Source organism: Strix uralensis, chromosome 2, assembly GCF_047716275.1.
Source record: "Strix uralensis isolate ZFMK-TIS-50842 chromosome 2, bStrUra1, whole genome shotgun sequence".
NCBI lineage: Eukaryota > Metazoa > Chordata > Aves > Strigiformes > Strigidae > Strix > Strix uralensis.
The window spans coordinates 38,690,675-38,710,981 of record NC_133973.1 but is presented as its reverse complement, the minus strand read 5'-3'; the positions used below and the strand labels follow the sequence as shown (position 1 = coordinate 38,710,981).

The window sequence follows — 20,307 nt, the reverse complement described above, 5'->3', positions numbered from 1 at the left end:
CAATGAGTGCTGTAAGGAGGGGAGAGTCCCTGCACTGGTCCCCAGGGCCTTGCAGCTCAGCCTCTGCCTCTACCCCAGGGGTAACTGTGTCTCTCCCATGACCCCAAAGCAGTCAATTAACTGGTACTGGCCTGTTGCGTTTGGACCTCCTCGTTACTGTCACTGCAGTTGAGGTAGATCACCTCTTTTCAGGCTGTGGTTTGAGAGCAGGGAATGGGCGCAACAGGAAGCACTGTTCCTTTGTGCCAGCGTCTCAAAGAGCTCCTGGGCTAAAGCCCCCGTCGTGTTCTGCGCCTGCCCAGACAAGGAGATACATCTCCTATAGCTGTGTGCTCTGCAGCAGGCTGGAGGTGGCAGCCACCCTGCCAGGCATGCCAGGTGGTGGCCAATGGCTCTCCCAGTGGCCCTGAGCTGATGGGTGCTGTGTCCCCCCCAACCCTGCCCCCTCCTGCGGTGGCACCCCCCTGATTTACAGCTCCCCCAGCTCAGCAGTAGTTGCAGTGCCCACTGGCACCCGGTCCCCACAGTGGTCTGGGCAGATGTGGGCTGTGAAAGGGCAAGCCGGGCAGGACATCAGGCCGGGCCATGGGGCGATGTGGGGCAGCTGGCAGGGATTTCCCCAGCAATACCAGCTGTTGCCAAGCCTCTGCCCAGCTGCCAGCACCTTTGCTGAAGCAGGGCATCTTCTCCGGACCAGGCTGAGCCCACTCTTCCTGAGCAGAAGGATGATTTTTCTGAAGAGTCCAGGGCCCTTGGTGTGTGATAGGTCTCTGCAAGACAGCTGGACAAGGGCCTTTGAGGTGGGGACAAGTCTCCTGAGTTTTGGTCGACTTACATGACTCCATCATCTTGTCTCAGCCTCTCTGACTGAGATTTCATTTTCACCCCGCTTGTGCTGCACTCTAAGATATGCCACAAATACCTGCGCCATGTCCCAACTTCATATTTTTCCTTAAAAGTGCCAGTTAATTGCAAGCTAAGTGCCAGCCACGTAACCCAGCTCCAGCCCTGCTGCCTGGGCTGTGTACGGACCCGACCGCACTTCCCCTGGGAAAAGCCCTGCGGCTGGATCAGGAGCTGGGAAAAGAAGGACTCAGCAGTTACCTGCTCTTCTCACGCCAGCTGGTGGTTTTCCAAGCCAGTCCTGACAAGAGGTCACACCGGAGGGACAAAGTCCGGGTTTGGGGGGCAGAGCCTACATCATCATAGTTTCCTCTGTCTGTGTCTCCCAAATCTATGTGCCCGACACAGCAGCAATAAACCGCAGAGATGTGTCCAGTGTGTCAGTGTTAGGCGTTTTTGAGAGAATACTGGGGTTTTTTGGATGTGCTTGGGAGCCCTTTTTGTTGCCAGTGGAGGCAGTTACTTTTTTAACCTCGGATTGTAGACATCTGTGTGGCAAAGCCCAAATCTTGATAACGATTCCAAGGAGATGAGGGGTTATAGTTATTGCATGTAAGAGAATTTGCTTTAAATTTAAAAAAAAAAAAAAGGACAGGGCGGCAGGGGGAATGCTGGTAAACTTTCAGACTACTCCCGACCTTTATGTAACACTGGCTAACTTGCAAATCAATCAGAAGTCAAGACATGCCAGAGTTGTGCAACCCTCGCTGGGTCCATGTGCCTGCTTGCCTTGTGCCCTGGGTTCCCACCTCCCTGAGGGGATGCCGAAACCCCGGGAGGGGGGGGGCGAAGGGAGCCCTTCGGTGTGCCAGAGAGCAGGAAAGGCTGCCACCCTGTGGGGACACGGCTTTGCCGGGAAATCCCTCCCTCTCTCCCGGGCTGTCCTTCTGCCAGAATCCGGGGACAAAAGTCCAAAATGAATGGATAAACCGGGGGCGAGAGGGGAGAACGCGGCATCTGCTGATTGCCCTGTGTGCCTTCACCCGAGAAGGGTGAGAAGGATCCTCCTTATCCCACTTGATATAAGGAAATGATCACCTACTTTGCAACTTATTTACTTTAGCAACTTATAATGATTTCTGAATATTGCTTAATAATCCTGCTTGCCCTGACTGTTCTGTGGAAGCTTTACCAAGGGCTACTGCTACTGTGTTCATCAAAACAAACCAGTTTTCTGTGGAAACTTACCAAGAATTACTATGTTCAGCGAAAATATGCTTCTTGTCCTTGGAAAGCAGAACTAGTTTAGTCTTTGTAATGCATAGATAGCCATATATGGACGGTAGGAATTGATACACTGGTACTTTTAGATAAGATAGAATGAGTAAACTGGCTGAAACCACTCATGTTGTTCAAGAAATTGGCCAAAAGAATCTGCGCATGCTTCGAGGAAAAGTACAAGGTGAGAAAGCCTGTGAGCCTTCCTCCAAAAGACTCCTGAAGATGCCCACCAGGAGGCAATGCGCAGGTGCAAAGAGAACATGAACTGCTGACACCAGCCTTTCGAACTAACCCAGCCTTACTTATTGAAGTGCTAAGGCTTGGACAACAGGCCCAAGCCAGAGTTGACCTATAGATGAATCCTGTATGTTTTATAACTGATAACCATTGTGCTAGTAGGTATTGTACTAAGTTATAACAACCCACTTATGCTGATGTAAAAAGTGCTAAAGTATTGAAATACTGAACCCTGAACAACAGGCCCAGAGCTGAAGCTGTTAACTTAACATGTAGTCATTAATAAAATATGTAAACTCGCTAGTGAAAGATGCAGTTTAGACAGAATATAATCCGTAGTGAGGAGAGAATGTATCCAACTTCCCTTGTTTAGCCTTGTTCAAATCTGAGAACCCACATATTCAGCCTTGTTAGAAAGTCCCTTGGTTTCCCCCCCCCCAAGTCCTGGCCAGGCTTTGGGTAGAATCCAACAGGAGAATGAAACCAGAAATTTTGCACTCAAAACAAAGGTGCCAGCTATTCTGGCCTGCCGATCTCTAGTATATAAGGCTGGACCCACTCACAGTGTCTTGGGAAGCCTCACCTACGGATGGACGCATCGCGTAGGACTTCCCACTTGCCGGGACAGGCTCTCCAAATCCTCGCTGTAACCGGGGCTCCCCAGCGACTGCGGATCTGGATGATGGTAACATATGCAAGTGGTGATGTATCTTTCTTAATCACTATTCTCTCTCTCATGTAGTAATGATTTGATGCATTACCCTGTATTTTCCTGTTCGTTGCTTTAGGTGTATTACCTGCCTTTTCTTACTGCATGTTTTCTGTATTACACTGTTACATTATTTGGTTATCACTAGTAAAATACGCCTGCTCTTTTCACTCTGCTGTCCGAGTTTAATTGGTATCTTTAATCAGCAAAACACTTATGCATATGTATATTTGTGTTATGTAATCCAATGAATATGTATATCCACACTCTATAAATTTTTGGTAAAACGTGCTGTTGGTGTGCAAGATTTGTGGAGAAATCCCCTTGCACCCCGGCGCCAGAGTAAACCTACCTGCTTTATAACTAAGTTGTAGAGTCTATTTCCCCAAATTACCCTGCCAAGAGGGACAACAAGGGGAGAGCCCAAGGTTCTCAGGGACAGCTGCCCGGCCGGTGGCCTGCAGGTCAGATCCTCCCAGTCCTTTCTCCCAGCTTTTTCTTGGAGGAAACGGGATCCCGGCAGACGTGATGTACCCTGCCCAAGCAGTGCAATGCCAAGGAGGTGAGAGGGCAGGTACAGCAGCAGGACCCGCTGCTCTCCCCCACGTCACTGTCACCACCAGCAGGTCATGGGGGCCTGTGGGAGAAGGGAGAGTTGCCCAGAGGAGGATGCGTGCCCCTGGACCAGCGTCTGGCGCATCACCCTCAGGACCCTCAGGTTAATGCTTTAATGATGTCTCTGGAGGGGAAGATGAAGTTGTTTCTGCTTTGCTATAGGCAAGCATGTTTAGCACTCTGAATGGAAATGGTCAGCCGGTAATAAAAATGCAGTGCGATAAGGATGAATAATCACCCTGAATGGAAACCTCTGGTTACAGGCCACACTACACCAAACTGCCCAGATGCTGGAAGGTACCCTGTCTGCAGGGTCCTCCACTGCCTTTCTCTCCATGAGAAAAACGTCATCTCAGTTTCTAACCAAAAAACTTCCAAGAAATTTTGTTAATCCTTGAAGAGTCTTAGCAACACCTCATTAACAGGTGATTTTGTGTAGAAAACTGTGGTGAAGAGCTCCTTCTTGAAACAGTGATCATAGGCTATGAATGGCAAGACTTTATTTAAATGAAAATTAATCTCAGCAAAGGGAAACAATCATTTCTGTAGAGCCAAGTGCACAGAAGAGGAGGAGGAGGAGTATCCCAGAGTGATGTGACTAGGAAGACTTCGGTGTGGAAAATGTGAAATATTTTGAGTGACACATAGGCACTAGTAAGCAGGGAGGTGTTATGACCCATGCTCAAGCTCTGCTGTGGGCGGACGAGCCCCTTGGAGCTGGGGGAGCTCTGGGGCTGGGAACAGTCAGGGGACCCTTAGGTGACACATTCCCCCTCCTACACAAAACACCACCCAGACCTCCGGCATGTCCTTACGCAGAGGCTTTTAGCAGCCGCTCATGTTTTTAATTAGCTGATAGATTGCAAGGGCTTTAAAATCAGCCCTTCTCAGAGGAGCGAGACACTCAAGGTCTGATGTCCCCAGGATTTGCCCCAAAAGCAAGGGGCTGCACGGGTCCTTCAGCACACGCTGCATTGCAGCACCAGAGCTGCTGCAAGAGCCACTACCCCCTCTGCACGCCTCCCAGCTTGCCCCAAACTGCCGTGATTTCCTATCATCAAAACTTTCCCTTTCTGCCATCCAGACAGAAAAAGGTGTCCAAAACCGGTTCAAATGTCATTTCATGGGACAGACAGACACACATGCTGCTCAGACACCTGCAGGTAACACCTGTGCACAGATCACGCTCAAATTAGGTTTCCCTATTTTTACATCCCTGAGTGGTTGGAATGGGGGCTAAATGTTTGGGGCTGGGTTTGGGTTTTTTTTCCTCCTGGTTTTGCTGGGTTTGTGTCAGGAAGGAGAGAGATGTCAGGACACAGCAGGGAGGCACCGAGGCACTGGCGGGGAGATGCCTCTGAGGGGAAAGGAGCAGAGGTCAGGGCCCTGTTAGCGCCAGGCAAAGCAGCAAGAGGCAGCTTCTGTTAAAATTCCCTTTCCCTGCCTGTAGTAATGGCTCCCTCCTGTTATGAAATTGCCCTTTCCCCAAATGCGCTCATTCACGCCTTTTCCCCTGGAGACGAAAATGCAACAGGCTGCACATTTTTGGTAGAAAGCTTTGGGATTGCCCAATAATTAATCTCAGTAAAAAATAGGTTTAAAATAGTGTTAGACGCCGATGGGATTCCTTGCTTTCTAATTACCAGACAGTAATCTCCTTCCTTTCCCTCTCACCCCTGCTTCTGCAGCACTTCCCCCCTCCTGCAGTCTTGCCCCTCTCCCTGGCTCTCCCCCAGCCACCCCAGCTAGGGCACTCTCACTTTCTCAGGATAAGGGGCCATGTCCTTGCTCCTGACTCCCAGCTCTCTCTGGGTTTTGGCCTAGATGTGGCAGAAGAAAGAGCTTTTTAATTTTAAATAGGCCCAGAGCTCCTGTGTTTATGGCTCATATTAATATTTAAACCCATGCCATTGAGAAAAAAGAACTGCCTATATTTTCTCTCTTTTTCACAGCTACCAGCATCAAAGGGGAAGAGGTTGGTGGGCTCATCTTTTTGTCAAGCAGAACACTCTCCAGCTGTCCTCACCTCCCATTAAGGGCATGGACCTCTGCTCTCTCCTGGGAAGGATGCGCTTGTTTTGTTGTCGCTTTGCCTTGTTTTGTGGGTGTGACCCAGGAGCACACAGAGACATGTTGATTGAGACAAACTTTTGTCTGGTCCCGGGGAAGCAGTGACATTCTCTACTTAGGAGCCAAGGTGGACCTCAGAAGTTCCACCTCACATTGCAGGTCTTGGATGTGAAGACCTCTACCAAGAGGAAAAGCACTTACTGTCCAAGCTGATTTTACCTACGGGGTTATTTATGGGGATGCAGGGTATGCAGTGATGCTATGTTTTTCCTAAACACCCCAGATTTCCATCTGTGTGGAGAGCTATTTGAGTCAAGCATGAGTGCTGAAACCTTCAGTCTTGAGCACTCACATCTATGCAGGCTTGGGAGCCATGGATTTTATGTGTGGCAGTTGAAGGGAGAGCTAGCACCTACGCCCTACCCACCCTGACATCAAACAGCTTTAATCATTCATTTCAGATTAAATCCTTCACATCATATCACGCAAATGAGTTCTGCATTGCCGTCTTTACTGACGCAATGATCTTAAGAAATGGCATAGTTGTTGGGCTGTTGAATTTTGTTCTTTTTTTGATCCTTTTGTTTTGTTTGCATGAAGGATAACAGGAACGTGAAAGAAAGGGTAAGTCATCATTCCAGCCGTGGAAAGCACATCCTCCACACAGTGTTAGGCACCATGCTAACCTTTCAACTTCATAAGCCTCAGAAAGAAACAAATGAAACCCCCAAAGCCAATTGCGTGTTTCCTATATCTCTTTATTGACCGCCACTGACCGCATTCTCAGGTTGAGTGACAGATACCAGTGAGAGAGGTGGAGCTACCCTAGAATTACAGCGAGAGCAAGGGAGACAGTGTGTTACACGCAGGCTGGGGAGAGCTGGCTGGGGACGTGAAGCCTCTGCACAGCGGTGAGCCCCCCTCTCTCCCCCGAGGACCTACTAAGACAGTGGAAAGACGTGCTTGTCCTTGTGTCAGTTGTCCCTAAGGGAAACGACAGAGTAGTGATGTGAACAGATACACTCAAACACTTTGCTGAAAAAAATATACCTTGCAACCCCCGAAGGTAAGATACTGTTTCTCCTGCAGTTGCAAGGAACTCTGGCACGTTCATTGCATGTACATAGGATCTCAGGTGTGGGGCTTGGCTCTGTTGCTTTCTTTTAAGAGTAACCAGTTTAACTCTGCATGGGGTAGAGCAAATCTGCAGGGCTTTTCCCCTGCTCCACGCCTTGACTCAAGACTTGGTGCACCAGGAGCCAGTGTTACTTGTGCACTCCCTCCTACCTGATGGTTATGGACTACAGCACCAGAAGAAGACCCTTTCAGCAAGTACAAGAGCGTGGCAGCATGCGCCATGCATGCCATCCCCACAGCACAGTTTGCAGGTTTAAGCTTCAAAGTCCACCAGCCGCTCACCCAGCCCCTCATCCCATCCAAGGGAAAGGGGAAAAAAAAAAGAAACAAAGGAAGGGAAGGGGGGGAACCAACAAAATAAACCCCTCTAGATTTTCACTGATATCTATGCAATGGCTCTGGGAATGAGACCTGCAGACAGTGGCAACCTGTGTAGCGCAGTGGCAGGCGGGCTTAGGAAGAAGGCGCGGAGGTGGGCTTCTCCTCCCGGGACACAGGGATGGGCCTCTCGCTGTGGCCGGCGTCCATGTTGGAGGGGACCTTGGGGCCCGAGAAGGTCAGCATGCCGTCGTTAGACAGGGAGCAGGTAATGGCAGCCTGGTCCACGTTGGCGGGCAGGCGGTACCGGCGGTGAAATTCACGGGAGATGTAGCCGTGGTCGTCCTGAGGAGGCAGTGGGGAAAAGTGGGACAGGCCCATCAGAAACCACCCAGCACCACGCCATGCCTCCCTCTGCCTGACCCCATGGTTTCATCGGAGGGGGGTCCACATTTGCCCTGGCTTATCGTGACACTGTACTGCCAGTATCACTGGGTGCATCTCTGCTTTTTATTCTATTTTACAGGTTTGTAGGGGTAGGTGTCCCCGTGTGATGCCCCTGAAGCTGCAAGAGCTGAGCAGAGCAGCAGGATGTGATTTTGGTCATAATATAGGTTGAGATCTGATTTTGACGGGGGCCCTGCCAAGGCGTCCGATTGCAAAGGATGCTTAGAGAGAAAGTCTGGGGTGCTGCAAAGGTAAAAGCAATGCGCGCATGTGTGCCCATGTATTTCCTTACTAGGCAGCAACACTGTGACAGCCAAAGTACACAATCCTGGCCCCCTGGTTTTTTTGGCTAGAAGAATGAGAAATGCAATTTTTTTTTTTTAAGTCAGCCATGAAAATGGCTGCTCTCTTCCTCTGCAAAAAATAACTATATTAAAAAATACATACTCTTTCCACGCTAGAGCTTTGTCCAGCCAAAAAAAGTGTATGAGAAGAATTAAACCCCTGCTGGTATAATTCACTTTTCGACCCCCACAGATATTTCCATGATATACATGTTAAAAGTTTCCAAGCCTGAGGCATTCAGTTGTTTTTCTTTTGTTTTGTTTGCTCTTGCTTTTCTCTCCCAGATCAGACCATGAAAACTGTTTTCACTAATGATTCTGGCTTATGAAAACTCAGCCATGCTTTAGCAGCGCCAGATGAAGTTTTTTGTCTGGTCCAGTGTTATTAGTGAACAATGGACATCGTCATCTGATGGTTATGGAAGATGATGATTGAAAATAAACAAAAGATGAGTGGATTAGCTCGTTATTGTCAGATATCAGGTTGGAGCTCTGTGGGAACAGGCCATGCCAATAATGCCAATCGATAAATAACTTCTTCTGATATTTTTTTTTTTTTTCCTCCAGCTGAGGACCATTGGAAAGAAAGAAAATGGAGCTTGACTCCCCAGTTGCTCCACCATCACCATCACTTCCACTTACCTGTCTTTCACTGTGCTTGCCATGGATTTCCACAAAGTCGTCGATAATCTTCACACTCAGGTCTTCGGGAGAGAAGTGTTTTACATCCAGCATGATTGTAAACTTGTCCCGGTCAGACCTCACCTGAAACGAACATTATTAGACAGTAAGACCCAAGCTCTAAGTGTGGAGGCAACACCAGCATCGTGGCAACTTAAAAGCTGAAGATGGGGTGGCCTGGCAGCGGCATAGTTTCTCCTTCTGTGACTACGGGCCTCTGTGGGGGTCTTCCCATCGCAGGGGCCCAGGGACACTGGGAGGCCATGGTAGGTGTCTGTGCCATTGCTACTGCTCTCAGGAGAGGCGTCACTTCCTGCCGCTATTCTTGTGCTGGGAACCCCTTTGCATTCAGCAATCTGCCAGATGCACCAGGCGTTTGTACGCAGCAGCAAGAGGGGATGGAAATCAGTGTAATATTCTCTGGTAGCACACGTTTCGTCCTTTCAGCAATTTATAGTTTCTTTGTGGTCTTAGCTCTGGGAGGAAACCAGTAAGAGAGGACTAGAGAAAGCAGCAGTTCCTGAGCTTCGGACTACAGCCCCCATGGCTACGCACTCCTCCTACACGCTGCCTTCAGAGAATTGCTCCTGGGTCCTCCAGCGTGGGCTTGCAAAAACCACCGAACTCCTGAGGCGAAGGAGGGGGCCAGAGGAAGCTCCCACTCACCAGGGTCCTCTCCCACGCCGAGCTGCCCTCATGGGCACTTACTCTAGGAGTAGCCTAGCTCTTCCCTCGCCATATGGCCAGCAGGCATGAGGGCAGCAAAGGCAGCCTTTTATGTGTCGGAAACAACCATCAGGAGCCAAAATGGTTTCCATTTCTCAAACGGAAGCCTTCTCCCCAGCAAGGGTTTCCCTCAGTGCCCAAGAAGAGGCAGGCGGGCTGTGCTTGGTGGTGGGCCAGAAGTCCTCCTCGCCCCCTTGCACCCCAGTGCAGGGCTACAGTCGGTGAGCCACGGGTGAGGAGGAGCAGGCGGAGGCGTAAGGAGGGAGAGTAAGGAAAAGGAGATGAAGCCGAAGGGCCCTTACCTCTGAAATGCCCGACTCCAGCACGCTGCGGAAGAGGGACTGCCTGTAGTAGGGGCTGATAGTGGAAGAGAACAAAGGCAGGAGATCATACTCGAGGAGACCCTCTCCAAAAAACTGGTCGAACAAACGGCTTGGAATGAGGGGTCCCAGAGCACGCTTGAACCAGGGGTGCTGGATGGTAATGTCCATGCTTGCTGCTGCTGCGACCTGTGGCTGCAAGGGGAGAACAGTGGGGGCAGTGCAGCTGCTGGGGAGACAGCGATGCCTTGGCTGGACTGCGCAGTGCAGCTCCAGGGAAGCTCCCCCTATATATACCGGTCTCGCAGAATGAAGGCATTAGCGGGATTTCTCTGGAAAGACATGATCTCATGATGGAGGCAATGTGGTCAGCAGAAATGCGGAGACTGACCTGGAAATGACAGTCTGGTTGGAATCGGTGCCAGATCTCCTGGAGGGATGATGCCAGGCAGCAGGCTGTGAGACACGGGGTGCCCAGGGGTACTGGCAGTTCCTCTATGGGATCAAGCAAGCTAAACAGGACACCCTGGTGGGCATCTCAAGGATGCTTGTGGAGGAGGTCTGCTCTGTGGATCTTTGTAACCCACCCCTGGCTTTTTGTTAATTTGCTTCGTTTCTGCCCCTCCTTGAAACAGAAACACAAAGTCCCTTCCAAATAAATGAAACATCTTTCTTCCAAGTGAGGAAAAAGGATTTGATTCAGGTTGAAGAAAGGGAAACTTTTTTTGTGACATGCTATAAAGTGTCTCCACCACTTGAGTGGGGCCTGACAACCCTGACACGAGGATCCTGGTGGGGCTGGCAGGGAAGCAGGACTAACGCATGATGCAGAGCATGAACACAGGTCTGACAAAACAGAAACTTTTAACGAACAAATACTTTGCCAAAAGCAACAAGGAAAAATAAGTTTGGTCACCAACCGTAACAGCAATCCCAAAGCTGCTCTTGAGACTGTCCTTGTTTTGATTCAGGAGTGTTGTGGGAGGTTCATTTATCTGCCGGTGTCACAACACAGATCCTGGTTAACATGCATTTCTGGTTATGACTGTTTTGCATTTCTGTTTCACTTAAAGCCGCCTTTAAGGGATTGTCCGCCATCCCGGATGGACCAGGGATAAGGGCACGTGGACAGCCCACTGTGGGAGCAGCAAGCTCTGCCAGAGAGCTGAGGCAGCTGGGCGGTGAAAGGGTAGCAGGGCTGCCCAGCTCCACAGCCAGGCTCGGCACGAGGCCACGGCGACAGCTGAAACCCCATTTCCCCTGGAGCCAGTGATGCTCCAGTGCTAGGACTGCATAGTAGGGGCCTTCTGGGCAGCAGAAGCACCTATGTCAGGAGTCTTGTGTGCCTCAGCACCTTTTGCAGTCAGCAGAAAGTGAGAGAGAGAGAGGAGAGGGCACCTCCAAAAGGCACTTCGGAGCTGAGGGGCTGAATCATCCTCTGCTGGTGACAGGGACTAAAGAAACAGAGGTTGGATGAGACCCTGCCATCAGAGCTTTGGGAGAAATGGGACCAATCCAGGCCAGAGGAGCTAAATTCAGAAAAACACTGAGCCAAAGTGACATTCAGCTGAGCATCACCTGGCATCTACGCTCCACGTGGTCTTGGAAAGTCCTTGGCCTTGACTCCCACACATGACCCCTCCCCACGCAGTGCATAGAGGCAGGAGAGGAAAAGTGGGAACCAGAAGATCCCATTACAGAGGCTTTCCAGAGGCAAGCAAAAAGTTGAGCAGAAAAACACCCAAAAAGGCATCAGAGACCACTATGACAGACAAGAGTTTAGGTTCAACCTCACCTAGTTCCAGCAGGAAAAGGCCTTGTGGTCTGGCCATGGTTCTTGGGCATGAAGGCTTTTCTAAAATCAGGTGCCAAAATGAGATCAATCCCTCCTCAAGACATGGAGAAAAAAACGCACAACAAACAGACCGGACACCCCATTCAATCTCGTTGTCCCAAATCTGTCATTTTGCTTGAGAAAATTAAGGGAAAGCAAGCAGAAGTCATAAAGCACTACCAAGATTTTTCTTGAAGAGCTCTATCAGATTTGGGTCTTTGCCCCAGGATGAAGAAAATCTCTCCTCAGCCACTCTGTACCAGAGACCTGCTAACCTGTATTTAACCAACTAGCAGCAATGACATGATATATGCAGAATAAAAAGAAAGATAGAGGAACAGGTTCAAATCCCAAGCCACTCACTGGAGCACACAGAGCAAATTATTTATTTGGCTGGTAGAGGAGCAGGTGGGAATGGTGCCCTGACACAGAAAGCGAAACAGATTTGGGGGTCTGACATACCATTTGGGCCCCAGCCATGTGTGAGGGGTGGATGCAATCCCTGCAGTGTGTTGGGAACATCCTCTTTTTGTTTCCCAAACCAGGAGTTATACCAGGAGCACAGGGAACTCCTCTCTGGGCATCTTTTAGTCCTTAAGAAACTGCCAAACCCTTGAGCTCTGACCTCCAGCATACTCCCTGTGCAGGAACAGGGGCAGATTATTGGGACAGGGAGGCAGAAGGGATCCCAGGCAGGCTGTACCTCTCTCAGCAACACCAACCAGCAGCACATTGGTGCTCTTATTTAGGCACCAGGAAAGCAGCTGCTTGCCTACACACCACCACTTATCTCACAGGGAAGCCCAACAAAATCCATCAGCTACCCACAGCCTGAAGCTTGCTCCAGGATTGGTGCACGTGTGTGTTCAACACATGATCGGAGCACCCCATATGTTCAGCGGGATGATGGGAATGGGCTGTTGAGAGAAAAATGTCAAATACGTCTTCACTTAAATTTCATCTAAAATTATGTATATTACCACACATTCAAATACTTGAAAAGTGACAGCCAGCTTTCTGGGTTTATGCCTTTAGTTTCTTCTGGACCCACATTTTCATGGCTCTCCCTAGCATTAATCATATGCATTTTGCCTTGAATGGACATTTTTGTCTTTTATGGGCAAAACATTCCTCTGAAATGTAAATTTCATTCACAGAAGTTTTTTCTGATACAGACTTCGCACTGCCTGCATGCCTCTGGGCAACAAGCAGTCTCCTGAGACTCATCACATCTAACTTCCAACGATCTAAAAACTTAGATGTCCAGTCCAAATGAGTTGTCCAGGCTCCCTGTCCAGTCAGTGGAGAGAGACAGATGCCTCCAGGTGGCTCACATTAGGTGGGTAGGAAAGGTGAAATGAGACATCTTTCAGCAGTGCCTACATCTTGACTAACAAAGGAGGGAGCCTGGACACTTGCCTTAGGGGAGGCCATTCTAATTCTAACCTCCTTCTGGGCAAGCAGAGTTGGTGAGATGAATCCCATCCAGTGAAAATTTGGGATGAGAGGAGAAAGCAATCATTTTGCACCAGTTCAGGGGGCCAGACTTCTCACAGGATGCACAACATTTGTGCATCATTATCACCAACTGAGCAAAGGCAGTGAGATTTGTTGGTGTTGCTATAAAGGAAAAAAAGACTAATGCATGTGCTCATGAACACATCCAAAAGCAATGCATCAAAGGCAGGTTTCCCAAAGCCTCATTGAAAATTTAGAATGCAAGTCCAACTCAAAAGGTCTTCCAGTAGGATCTGCTGTCTAGCTTACCTTTGAAAAAATCCCTTCCTAAACTATCCTGCATAATTGCCAGCACAGGAGACATTTAGTAAAAGATGTTACCCAGGACAAGCTGCAGAAATCCCAGATTATGTTTCTGAGTAAAGCAGACATCAGTGATCAAGAACAGCCCTTGCTTGCGTTCAGCTGCAATTAGTTTGCTCACATAACTGACTCTCACCTGCCAATTTCTAGGTGAGTCCAGTGCTGTTTCCAACCCCCATGACAAGCTCTGTACAAGCCAAATGTGAAGAGAAAAGCAAGCATTTAAGTGGAGCAGTGACTGGTCACGTGTAACTGTGGAGGGTTTGTATGCGATTCTGAAGTGCTAATATAACTGGGATTACTGTTTCCAACTGGTGTGTTGCAGCCCCGGGACAGCCAAGAAAGGCAACCTCTCTGCTCTGATCTGCATGTCCTCTCGAGTCAAGTGGTCTCTGTTAACCTGCAGAGTGTGCAACTCTTCAGATAGTTCTGATAGAAAACAGGAATGAGTTCCAGTGCTTTTTCTTTTGAATAGACCTGTCAACCCAAAAAGGTAGGACTGTACTCATTTAGATGGTCCTCTGCATTTAGATGTAAGCTGCTTAGTGACAAGATAAGAGAGTGAATAATCTCTGCCAATATTTAATGATAAAATTGTTGCATATTGATAAAAAAGTTTTCCCTTCGGAGGAACATTTCTATGAGGTACAAAAAGGAGTTCATGACAGCCACACAGAACTAGGGCAGGTAATAATATGATTTTGTTGCAAGTTTTCTTTCTACCAGTCTTGCTGTGGTGGAAAATACTACATAATGGGTGTGAGGGAGCTGGTGAGTGGGAAAAAACGACCGTGCTTTTCTTAATCTTACATAGACCTATCTTTGGAGAGGATGTAGATATAAGTCAGTGTGCAAGCAGTCAATCTAAAAGGGCAGGCTCACTAGGGAGCCAGCATTATCAGTTTTGGCTCCTGAGCTGCTAAGCACTTACTAAAAGCTCTCCCTAGAAATGAACACAGAGCTTTTTTTTTTTTTTTTTTTTTAAGGAAAGAGTCCTTTCTTTAGAAGACTCATTTCCTGTTCCTCAAACATATGCGTGCCTTCCAGGGCAATGTCATAGTCAGGAGCTCAAACCTTGCTATCATGTCTGACCAGGGATGCTGATGGAGGAAGGAACAACTGATTATAACTGCAGCTACACTCATTTTCCTCTGCACTCAACCCCTACTAAATACCATGGAAAACACTAAAGTAGTGATTTCTGCCGAGTAGTTTTGAATGTTGTTGATACCTCCTCGCTAAAGTTTATAATGGTTGGAGGAGGTGAGGCCGTGTTATCAGTGCAATTTGCACACTGTGCTTAACTGTGGTTGGGGCTGCAGGGCTAACGTAATGGGAGGGCTGACATGAGAGAAGGCAGATGTTATATTCTTTTTTTACTAGATGAATAAGAGTTTCTTGTTAAAAGCAAAGAGAACACTTGAAAACCCCTCTTTGAGGATAGTTCATAGCAAGAAAGAAGCCAGTTAGTGGGAGGGTTGCTACATGCTGAGCACCTTTGAAAATCAGGCCATGTATTAAGAAGTTTAAATATAGATTTAGGAGCCTAACTTTCAGCAAGTGTATTTAAAAAAAAAAATCCAAACCTTGGCTTGCTTTTCTTTTAAAAGTGATCAGCATGTCCTCAGAGAATTCTGAAAATTCCCATACCTCCCAAACAGCCATCAGCTGCCCAGCTGGGACCAGTGAACAACCCCCTGCACACCAGCAGCTTGGCTTAAAGGGTGAGGGGCTAAGACTGTTCTAGTGTAAGTGATCATAGCTCTCCCTTCCCTCACTTCTGAAACTCTTGCTTAACGGTCAGCCCGTTGCACAAGTTTTGTCCCAGGTGGTCCCCACTCTTGCTCACAATAGTTTTTGTCCCACAGGAACCATGGTTGCAAAGTTGCTGAACACCAGAGCCAGGGAGAGAGCAATCAGAGAGGGAACAACTTGTGGAGGTGACATTTCTAGCTTTCTACCTAAAAAGAAGTCTTTGTCCTACTGTTTTTAAGGCACAATCCTCTGTTTTATTACTGGCCTTGGGATTCTTCTTCCACTCCAACATCTTCTTCCATATTTTGGAGGGATGGGGCAAATTTTATTTCCTGGCTTATAACAATCCACAGTCAGATTTACTATTCAGCTGTACACTGAAAAAGTTAAATATCCACTCTCCTCATACAAAGGCTGATATTTATTTTATCTAAAGAATTTATATAATACCAACAGTCTGCCTTGGTGCAGCCAAAGAGGCTTAAAAAATTACTAGCAATCCCTTTTTTCCACCTCAGAGCCCACATCCTAAACACTGAACAAATCCCATCAGTGTTTAGGGCACATAACATCATTGTTGTCAAATCAATGGTGAATTTACGTGTTGTTAATCCTTGGCATTTATTCAAACAAGCTCAGCAAGTTTTAGCAGCACAATGCATTTTATGTTTTCATCAATGGATTTGCATAGGGAATGAGAGATGCTCTTTGCTTCCCAGTCTGTAGCAGTACGCCCCGCCCCGAGAGTAGGAGATGCGAAGAGAGCATCTAGCACACCCAGAGAGCAGGAGAACTGGAACAGGAGCAGGTTTGGAAATTTACAGCTGCTAAGCAATGATGCTTCTCCCCATCTGTAGATCTCAGAGCACTTTCCAGCAGAGGTAAGTATTATCATGGTGACTGGGAACAAGTAAAATGACTTCTCACCCAGAAAGGCAGAGGTACAGTTTGAGCCCTTTTCACTCCCCTAGTCTTTTTTTGTGAATAAAACCACCTCTCCTGAAACTCCACAGTGCTTACTGTTGAGAGTCCCCCTGCCTTGCAATGAGATCTCATCTCCGTGAGCTTTCCACGGCCCCTCTTCCTGCAGTATAAAATATTCCCTTTGCTATGGAAATTACATCCATTTTTCTCAGACCAGAGAATTTGAGAGTGTAGAGTTGTTTTGTGACAACCTGTTTACTCATCTAAAGCAAATAATTATGCGAAGTGATGTAACAGTTTGAGGAATTAAAACCTTGGCTATTTTTCAGAGGAAAAGAGAAACCATGTCCATTGTTTTTATGGCATGAACCTCTACCAAATAAATATCTTCAAATTGAGACCTCTTCTTTTTAAAAAAAGAAAAAAAAGAACATGAAAAATTGCTATATAGTTCTTTGATTTTATAATTTTTTTTTTTTGTTCCAGTGACTAGAGGCAGTGTCTGGAGAGGGGGGAAAAGAGATTGCAGGAGGAGTTAGCCAGGAAAAAAGTTGTTTTATCTGCTAGTCCAGGGAAAGAGGGAAATTGCACAAGTGGTGCTGATGTAGTAGGGAAGGAGAGGCAGGAGGAGGTCTGTAGGAGCACTGGAAGAAGGCTGGAAAAATAGAGATGATATCATGGAAGGAGGGCGCTCTGACCAGGACAAGCAGCTCCGTAAAGGGCATTCTGCAAACCCTGCAGCCACTTGGTAATCCTGCAGTGAACCACACAGTCCTGGTTTGAGTCTGCCTCTCACTGTCTGAGCAGGGCGTGGAGGGAAAACACCAGACACCGAAGGTAGATGTCATTGTGTGAATTGTTAAACCACCCAGGACAGCTCCAAACACTGCCTAATCTCAGGCAATGCTGCAGTGCTCAGGTATAACCTGGCACTGGTGATTGAGCTGTTTGCCAGTCCTAAAGTGTCCGTGGAAGTTGGCTCACAGAGAAGACAGGAGGTGGACAGGGCAAGAAGGCAGTATCAGATCTAAAATGGACACTGATGGAAGGGGGTTCGGGCAGCGAGTCATATTACTGATTCAGGTTAGAGAGTGAGGCATTGGAGAGACCTGTTGGTACTACAGAGGCTGAAACCAACATGATTCTCCACCAGGTACTGTGTGTACACAGGCTACCTGTATAATTAGGTTATTTAAAGTTAACCTAGACAGCATACTGCAATTGCACAGTACAAACAGAACCCAGATACTGCTGCAGGGAGCACATCCTTTAACAGGCAACCACAGGGATGAACCTCTCTGAACGTCCACCAGGTTCAGAAGTACTTGTGCAGTGCCATAAGATCTGCAAATCTCCCTGTGCTGAGGAGAATTGTGAAATAACCACAGCTTTCATCTAGCTCAAAGGGATCGGATCTGTTCATACAGCAGCCTAACTGAGAGCAAAAAAGCTAGCTCTTGATGGGATAATGAGCCCCATCCCTTACGCCTGGATGCCAGACGAGTCTGTTACGGTGGCAGCTGTCTGGTGACTTGGAGAATTTATTTTTACAGTAGCTCGGTGATGGGAACCTTAGAAAAAAACATTACTTGGCAGAGAAAGACCCCTAATGAACCGTTTGTCTAAGCTGCTCCCAAATCCTCTTGCCGGGTTTATGCGCACTCATGTGAGGATGAGCATTAGTATGAGGGTGGTGGAGGTTAGCGGCAGAAAGATTAGTGTGATAGGCTGGCAAACAAAATGCTGAGACCGGCTCTACATGCGTCACTGTGTGCACGCACTAACAACACCAAGGCCTGCTCTCCACAGTTCTCAGCTGTTATGCACCACAGGTTTATGGCTGCTTTGCATCACAGGAGGAGGGGAAGGAGTTGGTATGTGCCAGCAATCCCCTTTATGTCTCTTATGATCTTGCAAGGTAAATAGAGCACACAGGCCAGGGACTGGAGCACACTCCTGGGTAGAAGACTGCAAACTAAGGGATAATCAAGCTGAAGAGCATCACATTTCCCAGACTTTAACCCACAGGAAAGTGTTACGCTCAGGCACAGCAGGTGAAATAAGACTTAAGTTGATGCAACACCAACGACCATGGCTTTGCTGTGTATAATTAAGGTTAAATGATAAAGATAGTCACAGCATCTCCAGTCTAAATCAACCCCTCTTTTCCCTTTCTTTTTCTTTCTTCCCATGTTTTATGCATTTTGTCAATAGGTCATAGCCAGGAGACCAAATACAGTGAGGGAAAACAAACAAACAGAAAAATCCATGCTGCAGCTGTTGAATAAAAGAAATAAAGGAATTTTGTATGTTACAGCTGGGAAGAGGGGTGCAGAGGAGGGGAGTTGCAGCTGTGGGTGCGATAATAGGAAGGAAATTTAGAGCAATCATTTTTAAATGCAGGGCCCCAAATCTAAACTCACAGCATGCAAACAAAAAAGTCCTTGCATAACATTTCTCACTTACAAGGGTGACACAATGACCTGTAGATGACAGAGGAGCTTTTAAGTGACCCAGTGAGGATGCTCTCAGTTATAAAGGTTTAAGTAATGCACTTTATGAGCAGCTGTGGATGTAGGAGAGCAGATCTGGAGGCTTCTGATAGCATTCGGGCAGATGAGCAAATAAAATTTTGCACTAAGTAATGTTGCCCAGTGCTTGGTGTTCTTTCTCCACCTACTGCATGACAAGAGGAATGTTCCACAGCCTCGCTGAGCTACCTGAGAAGCAACTCTTCTAGTGCTGCACACTGTTTTCCCACTGACTGAGTCCAACCTTCCTTTCTCACTGAAGTCTTGTCCAGCTTCTCCCCTCTGACTCCCCAGTCTTATTCACTGGGATACCTCTGTGTATTTGTGTGCTGCTGAGTGATTGAAACCTTCTGTCAATGCTGTTCAGTCTTCCTCTGGGCCTGTGTTGCTTTACAGTTCTATTCCAGGGTACATAAAAAGGTTGTTACTTCCAAAGAGCTGCTTGCTCTTCACAACAACCCAGCAAAAAGCAGGCCATCGTCCTCTGAAGGGCGTGAAGATTTGGCTGCTTTTATGGCCCTGTTGTGGCCATCCTCTTTCAGTGTCCCAGCCTGTGTTGGAAGCTGGCTCCTGCCCAGGGGATGACCTGAGGGTAAGAGGGATAATAGAAAGTGGGTAGACACTAAACCTTCTCTGGGTAACAAAATGTGGTCCTGGGGGCTCCATTAGCTCTGCTCCTCTCTAGGATGGGCAGTACTTCCCAGCTGAGAAGGAGACATTCAGACATGGGTACTAATTACCCTGGAAAGGAAAAAAAGGGGAACCAGGAATGACCATGTTGGCTATAATACTGGACCTGCTTACTGCCCACTGTCCTCCCCCCAGAAGGGGTAAAAAGAACATCCACATAGGGCAAAGGGATGTTTCCTGATGGGAAAAGTATTCCCAAGAGCCTCACAACTCAGCCTGGCACACAGCACCCTTCCCCCTGCTCTTCCAACCCATGCTGCTAACACCAGCCGTCATGCCAGTCCCTGTGCACTCTGCTCCTCCTCTCCTGCACTTCCTTCTTCTGGAATTTGGGGGTTTCTTTTTTCTGAAGACAAGAGTTTCAGGAGGCTGCAACTTTGAACTCGCCAGTCCTTCAGCCACTGTGCACTGCTGCGGTTGTGTCACTTCATTTCAACTCTCTGCCCTGATCCAGGGGGCTGGATTATCTTGACCTGCAAGGATCCAGCTTGATTGAAGAAGTAAACAATCAGCAATGGGAATACCTGCTGTAATCAATAAATAATCTATAATAATAATCAATAACCAATAAATATTGGTATATATCTTTGAGAAAATGAGGACAGCCTTCCTGAAAACTGCTCCCCTCCCTTTGGGATTCCCAGAGCCTGAGAATTTCAGGCCTTGTAAGTAAAAATGCAGCCCTTGCAACACCATGTAATAAATGTCTTCATACAAAGCAGAAGAGACGTTGCCCTGAAAAAACCTGCCCTTCTTTGGTGAATGTTATTGCAAGGGTTTTGACATGGCCACTCCATGGCTTACTGCAGTTGGCAAGTGCTTTTTATCTCCATAAACTGTAGCACAGGCAATTTTTCCAGTGTGTTCACAGCATATCAGAAGCAATGTGCAGTCTTTGGTTGAGATCACAATATGCTCTACATCCATTTAGCATCTATTCCCATAGGTTGCCACACTGCAGAGTTGGCTTTTCCTTTACAAAGCATTCAGGTAAAAACATGTTCTAGGGTCTAAAATTTGCTCA

At 47.6% G+C, this 20,307-nt stretch overlaps 1 protein-coding gene across 1 annotated transcript; it reads right to left on the bottom strand.

Moving 5' to 3' along the window:
* Positions 1-7,345: 7,345 nt before the first annotated feature.
* Positions 7,346-9,899, bottom strand: CRYAA (crystallin alpha A). Its single transcript, XM_074860914.1, has 3 exons — positions 9,711-9,899; positions 8,644-8,766; positions 7,346-7,555 (listed from the first exon to the last, which is right to left on the bottom strand). Exons 1-3 carry the CDS (start codon positions 9,897-9,899, stop codon positions 7,346-7,348), a joined length of 522 nt encoding a protein of 173 aa, XP_074717015.1.
* Between the last annotated feature and the right edge of the window lie 10,408 nt (positions 9,900-20,307).

What these genes read in the sequence shown, in the direction of transcription:
- CRYAA (XM_074860914.1), bottom strand. Translation starts at nt 9,899, where the DNA reads ATGGACATTACCATCCAGCACCCCTGGTTCAAGCGTGCTCTGGGACCC. An exon ending in TGGAGTCGGGCATTTCAGAG is followed by an intron (nt 8,767 to 9,710) that starts GTAAGGGCCCTT and finishes TGTTCGTTTCAG; the next exon opens with GTGAGGTCTGACCGGGACAA. An exon ending in GCAAGCACAGTGAAAGACAG is followed by an intron (nt 7,556 to 8,643) that starts GTAAGTGGAAGT and finishes CTGCCTCCTCAG; the next exon opens with GACGACCACGGCTACATCTC.